Source organism: Zeus faber (assembly GCF_960531495.2).
Source record: "Zeus faber genome assembly, chromosome: 22".
Lineage (NCBI taxonomy): Eukaryota > Metazoa > Chordata > Actinopteri > Zeiformes > Zeidae > Zeus > Zeus faber.
The window spans coordinates 23,216,162-23,223,175 of record NC_137209.1 but is presented as its reverse complement, the minus strand read 5'-3'; the positions used below and the strand labels follow the sequence as shown (position 1 = coordinate 23,223,175).

Here is a 7,014-nt window from a genome sequence, read left to right as displayed (position 1 = left end):
TACACGTGAAAAGGAAAAATAAACAAGTTACAGTCCAGTTTATACTGGATTTTACTTATTGTGTCCAAGTAGGAGAAACTGGACTGTCTAGGAAACAGGGTAGGAGCTAGGAGACAGGCTAGGAAACAGGGTAGGAGCTAGGAGATTGTCTAGAAGACAGCCTAGGAGCTAGGAGACAGGCTAGGAGGCTGCCTAGGAGCTAGGAGACAGGCTAGGAGGCTGCCTAGGAGCAAGGAGACAGGCTAGGAGGCTGCCTAGGAGCTAGGAGACAGGGTAGGAGCTAGTAGAAAGGCTAGATGCTAGGACACGGGCTAGGAGTTGGGAGACAACCTAGGAGCTTGGGGACGGCCTACGAGCTGGGAGACAGTCTAAGAACTATGAGACAGGCTAGGAGACACTAGACGTCTAGCAGACAGTCTAGGAGTTAGGAGACAGTCTAGGAGCTAGGGGACAGTCTAGGAGCTAGGGGACAGTCTAGGTCTAGAGCTAGTGGACAGTCTTTGAGCTAGGACTCAATTGACTAGATAGGAAACAGTCGAGGAGCTAGGAGATATTGTAGAAGCTAGGATACGTTCTAGGATTTAGGAGACAATATAGGAGGCACTAGGAGCTAGGATACACTCTAGGAGACTATTAATCCACCCTGCGTTATCAATAAAGTTGTATCTCCCCTTCTCTGATTCCCCGTTGCAGCGTTGCCATGGAGCCAGCCTGGAGACAGCAGGGCAGGGGGCGCGGGCGGGGCCAGGGCGGTCAGGGAGAAAGGTCCCGACCTCCCCAGAAGGAGAGAGAGCGCCCGGGAGCCCCCAAGCCGGGCCCCCCTGCAGGGGCGCGGGGCGGAGACGGGAGGGGACGGGGGAAGGGGAGCGACCGGGCCCCACAGAGTAAGGAGGGGCTGGCATTGTTGTTATTTTATTTTATGTATTGTTTCGTTTAATGAAGGGGCGGTTTGGATTTTTTTTAGGCGTTTCTCCCTGTTTTCTCCTCCCCCTCATGTTGTGCTTGGTTTCATCCTTTTCCCCAAACGGGACGCTCCTTCCCGAGTTCAATGAAAGTGGTAAACAACCAGGAGAGGGATCCACAATCTGTTGCTAAATCCCCTCCTATATTCAGGCAAAGCAACATGGTTTACGTGGTTATTTTAACAAATAAAATTTAATTCCATTTTACTGCACAATTTCCAGTTTGCTTCCACTATTTTCTTTTCTGCGCCACACTGTTGATACGTTTTTGTTTTTTTTGTTCAATTGGCTACAGTTCACTTTTAGGTTTACTGTATATTTTCCATATCTCGCAATTTATTTTTTCCATATTTGTTTTGATTACAACAGAAAGATGCTCCCTTCCTCATATCTCAGGTTATTTCGATATGTTAAGTTATGACAAGTGGTTGATGGGGTCCAGCAATGTTGACTATTCTGTAGAAGGGACGTCTATCTTTATTTGAACCCCAAAAAAGTGGATTTTTTTTGTTGCATTATTATCATTATTTATAATATATATTATTATTATTATTGTTGTTGTTAGTAATAATAATATTTATTATTATTCTAATTATTTATTATTATTATTATTAATAATATTTATTATTATGTTGCTTATTGTGTTGATGTGAGCCGCTGGTCCAGTACGTTCCAATCTCCCTTTGGGGATGAATAAAGTACTTGTCTATGTCAGTAAGTACCACAAATATTGAAACTTGAACTTGTCGAAAATGAAATAGGCCAGTTTCCTTCAAATAAACTGGCACGTATCTGGACAGTGTTTTTTATACAGAGAAGAAACGCGGGTCATCTGTTTGGTTGATGGACTCCAGGAATTTCATCTTCAGCGTCACATAATTTCAAAAGAGAATCACCCGTTTAGGAGTAGACAAGTCACCGCACCGCAAAAATGAAAGCAGCAAATTTAGAACTGAAATTGAACGTAATCTTTCAATAAAACATAGCAAAACATTTTTAAAAACTCCTGAAATTTGCAAAGCCAGTGTTTTGTGGCATCATCCTACTTTTCCCCGAAATGTGGAGGAAGTCGGTGTTCTGAGCGTTTCCTCCATCACTTGCACGGAACTCCCGGTGGAGGGATGGAAGCTCTTGATTCAGAAATAAGCGAGCGCTCAAGGCAGGTGTTGTCCAGTCCGTGTGGCTGTATTCCCTTGGTCAGACAATGTGTGAGAAATATGACATGAAAGTCCCTCTTCACGGAAGCCTCCTTCAGTAAAGAGGCTTTTTGATCGTTTTGCTTTTTGATTATTCCTCCAGATGTTTCTGTCCAGTCCAAGTTTGAGGAGATCAGGAAGTCCAACCAGGCGGCCGCCCAGCGCCTGCTCCAGAGCCACATCAGCTCCTCCTCTGAGGATGACGAGGAAGATGGAGAGACGGAGACCCAAGACGGAAAGAAAGGGAAGATCCTCGCCTCCACCTTCACCACCTACACCGACCAAACTGGTACTACATCGAGATTTCCACTTTTAAAACCCCCAGTTGTTCTTCGTTTATGGTGGAGAACAGGAGGTTTCTCATGTTCGTCAATGTTCCTATTTTTTTTAAATATAAAAATCAATCAGTGTAGTTTATTTTTTGTATATATATACAGTGGGGCAAAAAAGTATTTAGTCAGCCACCAATTGTGCAAGTTCTCCCACTTAAAAAGATGAGAGAGGCCTGTTATTTTCATCGTAGATATACCTCAACTATGAGAGACAGAATGAGAAAAAAAAAAAATCCAGAAAATCACATTGTCTGATTTTTAAAGAATTTATTTGCAAATTATGGTGGAAAATAAGTATTTGGTCAACAACAAAAGTTCATCTCAATACTTTGTTATATACCCTTTGTTTGCAATGACAGAGGTCAAACGTTTTCTGTAAGTCTTCACAAGGTTTTCACACACTGTTGCTGGTATTTTGGCCCATTCCTCCGTGCAGATCTCCTCTAGAGCAGTGATGTTTTGGGGCTGTCGCTGGGCAACACGGACTTTCAACTCCCTCCAAAGATTTTCTATGGGGTTGAGATCTGGAGACTGGCTAGGCCACTCCAGGACCTTGAAATGCTTCTTACGAAGCCACTCCTTCGTTGCCCGGGCGGTGTGTTTGGGATCATCATCATGCTGAAAGACCCAGCCATGTTTCATCTTCAATGCCCTTGCTGATGGAAGGAGGTTTTCACTCAAAATCTCACGATACATGGCCCCATTCATTCTTTCCTTTACACGGATCAGTTGTCCTGGTCCCTCTGCAGAAAAACAGCCCCAAAGCATGATGTTTCCACCCCCATGCTTCACAGTAGGTATGGTGTTCTTTGGATGCAACTCAGCTTTCTTTCTCCTCCAAACACGATAAGTTGAGTTTTTACCAAAAAGTTCTATTTTGGTTTCATCTGACCATATGACATTCTCCCAATCCTCTTCTGGATCATCCAAATGCTCTCAGGCAAACTTCAGACGGGCCTGGACATGTACTGGCTTAAGCAGGGGGACACGTCTGGCACTGCAGGATTTGAGTCCCTGGCGGCGTAGTGTGTTACTGATGGTAGCCTTTGTTACTTTGGTCCCAGCTCTCTGCAGGTCATTCACTAGGTCCCCCCGTGTGGTTCTGGGATGTTTGCTCACCGTTCTTGTGATCATTTTGACCTCACGGGGTGAGATCTTGCGTGGAGCCCCAGATCGAGGGAGATTATCAGTGGTCTTGTATGTCTTCCATTTTCTAATAATTGCTCCCACAGTTGATTTCTTCACAACAAGCTGCTTACCTATTGCAGATTCAGTCTTCCCAGCCTGGTACAGGTCTACAATTTTGTTTCTGGTGTCCTTTGACAGCTCTTTGGTCTTGGCCATAGTGGAGTTTGGAGTGTGACTGTTTGAGGTTGTGGACAGGTGTCTTTTATACTGATAAGGAGTTCAAACAGGTGCCATTAATACAGGTAACAAGTGGAGGACAGAGGAGCCTCTTAAAGAAAAAAGTTACAGGTCTGTGAAAGCCAGACATCTTGCTTGTTTGTAGGTGACCAAATACTTATTTTACTGAGGAATTTACCAATTAATTCATTAAAAATCCTACAATGTGATTTCCTGGATTCTTTCCCCCCATTCTGTCTCTCATAGTCGAAGTGTAGCTATGATGAAAATAACAGGCCTCTCTCATCTTTTTAAGTGGGAGAACTTGCACAATTGGGGGCTGACTAAATACTTTTTTGCCCCACTGTATATATATGGGTGTGTGTGTGTGTATTACATTTACATTACATTACATTTAGTCATTTAGCAGACGCTTTTATCCAAAGCCACTTACAATTGTTCAAACACCGACGGACGCAGCCATCAGGAGCAATTAGGGGTTAAGTGTCTTGCTCAAGGACACTACAGCATGCTAGCAGGAGGAGCCTGGGATCCAACCAGCAACCTTTAGATCACTAGACCACCAGCTCTACCGCCTGAGCTACCATCCCCATTTGTGTATCCCGTGTGTATAGATATGTGTGTGTATATAGATAGATATATGTGTTTGTATATATGTACAGTATATGTATGTATATATGTATATATATATATTTTTATATATATGGAAGAAATGACGTGTGTGTGTGTGTGTGTGTGTGTGTGTGTGTGTGTGTGTGTGTGTGTGTGTGTGTGTGTGTGTGTGTGTGTGTGTGTGTGTGTGTGTGTGTGTGTGTGTGTGTGTGTGCAGGGGGTGATGCCAGTGACCTGCAGAGAACTGGTCAGTACCTCAGTGAGCTGTTCCAGTCTGGAGCCGTCACCTGTCTGATCTGCATCGCCTCAGTCAGGAGGAACCAGGCGGTGAGACACGTGCACACACACACACACACACACACACACACACACACACACACACACACACACGGGCACAAGCTAGTTGGTCTCCTAGTTAGCTAGTTAGTTGGTTTTGGAGAAGAGGAAGAGAGAAAAGGAGGAGTAGAGGAGAGTAATAGTGAGAGGTAAATATAATCGAGAGGGGGGAGAGAGGCAGCGAGAGGGGGGAGAGAGGCAGCGAGAGGGGGGAGAGAGGGAGAGGGAGGGGGGAGAGAGGGAGAGGGAAGGCAAGAAAAACAAAACAGAACAGAGCGTTGACATTTAAATGTTAGTGCTATATTGTCTAAATGTTAAACTGCTTCATCAGTTCATCTGAAATGTGTTTTCAAACGTAGATCAGCTCCTGCCTGAGTGAAAGAACACATGAGGGGTGGAGGATGAAGAATGAGAAGAGGGGTGGAGGATAAAGAACGAGAAGAGAGGGGTGGAGGATAAAGAACGAGAAGAGGGGTGGAGGATAAAGAACGAGAAGAGGGGTGGAGGATAAAGAACGAGAAGAGAGGGGTGGAGGATAAAGAACGAGAAGAGAGGGGTGGAGGATAAAGAACGAGAAGAGGGGTGGAGGATAAAGAACGAGAAGAGGGGTGGAGGATAAAGAACGTGAAGAGAGTGGTGGAGGATAAAGAACGAGAAGAGACGTTCATTATTATATTACTGATCATTAAATAAATTGCAAAAGCAATTTATTTTGTTTCTGTAAAAATGCAAAATCAGATGAATAAAGAATTCTCTCTCCCTCTCTCTCTCTGTCTGTCTCTACCGATCATCCCTCTCTCCACCTCCATCCCTATCTCTCTATATCTCTCTCTCTCTCCCTCCCTCCCTCCAGGTGTGGAGTTGTTCTGGCTGTTTCTCTCTCTTCCACATCCCTTGTATCCAGAAATGGGCGAAGGACTCAGTTTTCCTCGTCTCCTCGGTGACGGATGAAGACTTTGGCACCAAGCAGCTTCCGTGGCCCTGGTGAGGAAACGACAACAACAATAAACAACAATAAACAACAATAAACAACAATAAACAACAATCTACTGTTCCTAAATAACATCTCCTCTCCTCTCTCCTCTCCTCTCCTCCTCTCCTCCTCTCCTCCTGTCCTCCTCTCCTCCTCTCCTCCTCTCCTCCTCTCTTCCTCCTCTCCTCCTCTCCTCCTCCTCCTCCTCTCCTCCTCTCTCCTCCTCCTCCTCTCCTCCTCTCTCCTCCCCTCCTCCCCTCCTCCTCTCCTCCTTTCCTCCTCCTCTCCTCCTCTCTCCTCCTCTCCTCTCTCCTCCTCTCCTCCTCCTCTCCAGTCCTAAGTGCCGTACAGAGTATCCTCCCAGTTCCACTCCCAACAGGTTGGTTTGTTTACATGTTTGTATTGTGTTGTATCATCATCAGGCCTGTATGTCCTGTCTGGTGGTTCCCTATGTGGCCACAGGGGGGCGCACATTAACCATTATCAACAGAGCACATTTTAAGGCTCCCTGGCCCGATGTAGCCAAAAATATGACTGTCAGAGCAATCCTTGCATTTTCTCCTGAAAATAATACATTTGAATATGTACTTGTTTGTTTGTATTTATTGAACAGTATTTATTTGTATTGTTAATTGTTTATATCCTTTGCTCCCGCACCTTGGGCCTCGTTGATGAACAGTGCGCCACGCCCATTAAATCTTGCGTACGCACGCTTTAAGCAAAAAACAGGGGATTCAAAAATATGGGTTGTACTTGAATTTGTTTTTAATTTAGAAGGAAATGATGTGTGTGTGTGTGAGTGTGTGTGTGTGTGTTTGCTGCTTTACCGCAGGGATTTCCCCACGGAATTGAATAGTGTTCTCTTATTTATGAATATTAACACCTGCAATAAATGATGATTTAATGGTTAAAATAACGCATTATGTAACACTCTATGCATTCCTTACGCACCATTTTTATCATTTATTTTTTCGTGTGTGTGTGTGTGTGTGTGTGCGTGCAGGTATGTGTGTTACTGTGGGAAGGTGCAGGACCCTCCAGCTGATCCTTGGCTGCTTCCTCACTCCTGCGGAAACGTCTGCGAGAAAAACATCAAACCCCAGTGTGGACACACCTGCCTCCTGCTGTGTCACCCGGGTAGCGCACACACACACACACACACACACATAATCTAACAGTTAACTCTATGAGAGTGTCAGTCCATCAGATCGTCTGTGTTGGGTGGTTTCATGTCCTGG

At 44.8% G+C, this 7,014-nt stretch overlaps 1 protein-coding gene across 1 annotated transcript in view; it reads left to right on the top strand.

Annotated features, from left to right (window-relative positions):
* Window positions 1-700: 700 nt before the first annotated feature.
* The window catches only part of nfxl1 (nuclear transcription factor, X-box binding-like 1), a gene marked incomplete at its 5' end in the record, with an annotated part of 32,367 nt that continues 26,053 nt past the window's right edge, over window positions 701-7,014 (top strand). The window contains 6 exons of the mRNA XM_080023205.1: window positions 701-836; window positions 2,262-2,447; window positions 4,685-4,794; window positions 5,657-5,787; window positions 6,111-6,155; window positions 6,780-6,913. Coding sequence (XP_079879331.1) covers window positions 701-836; window positions 2,262-2,447; window positions 4,685-4,794; window positions 5,657-5,787; window positions 6,111-6,155; window positions 6,780-6,913 — 742 coding nt within the window. The remainder of the gene's footprint in view (window positions 837-2,261; window positions 2,448-4,684; window positions 4,795-5,656; window positions 5,788-6,110; window positions 6,156-6,779; window positions 6,914-7,014) is intronic.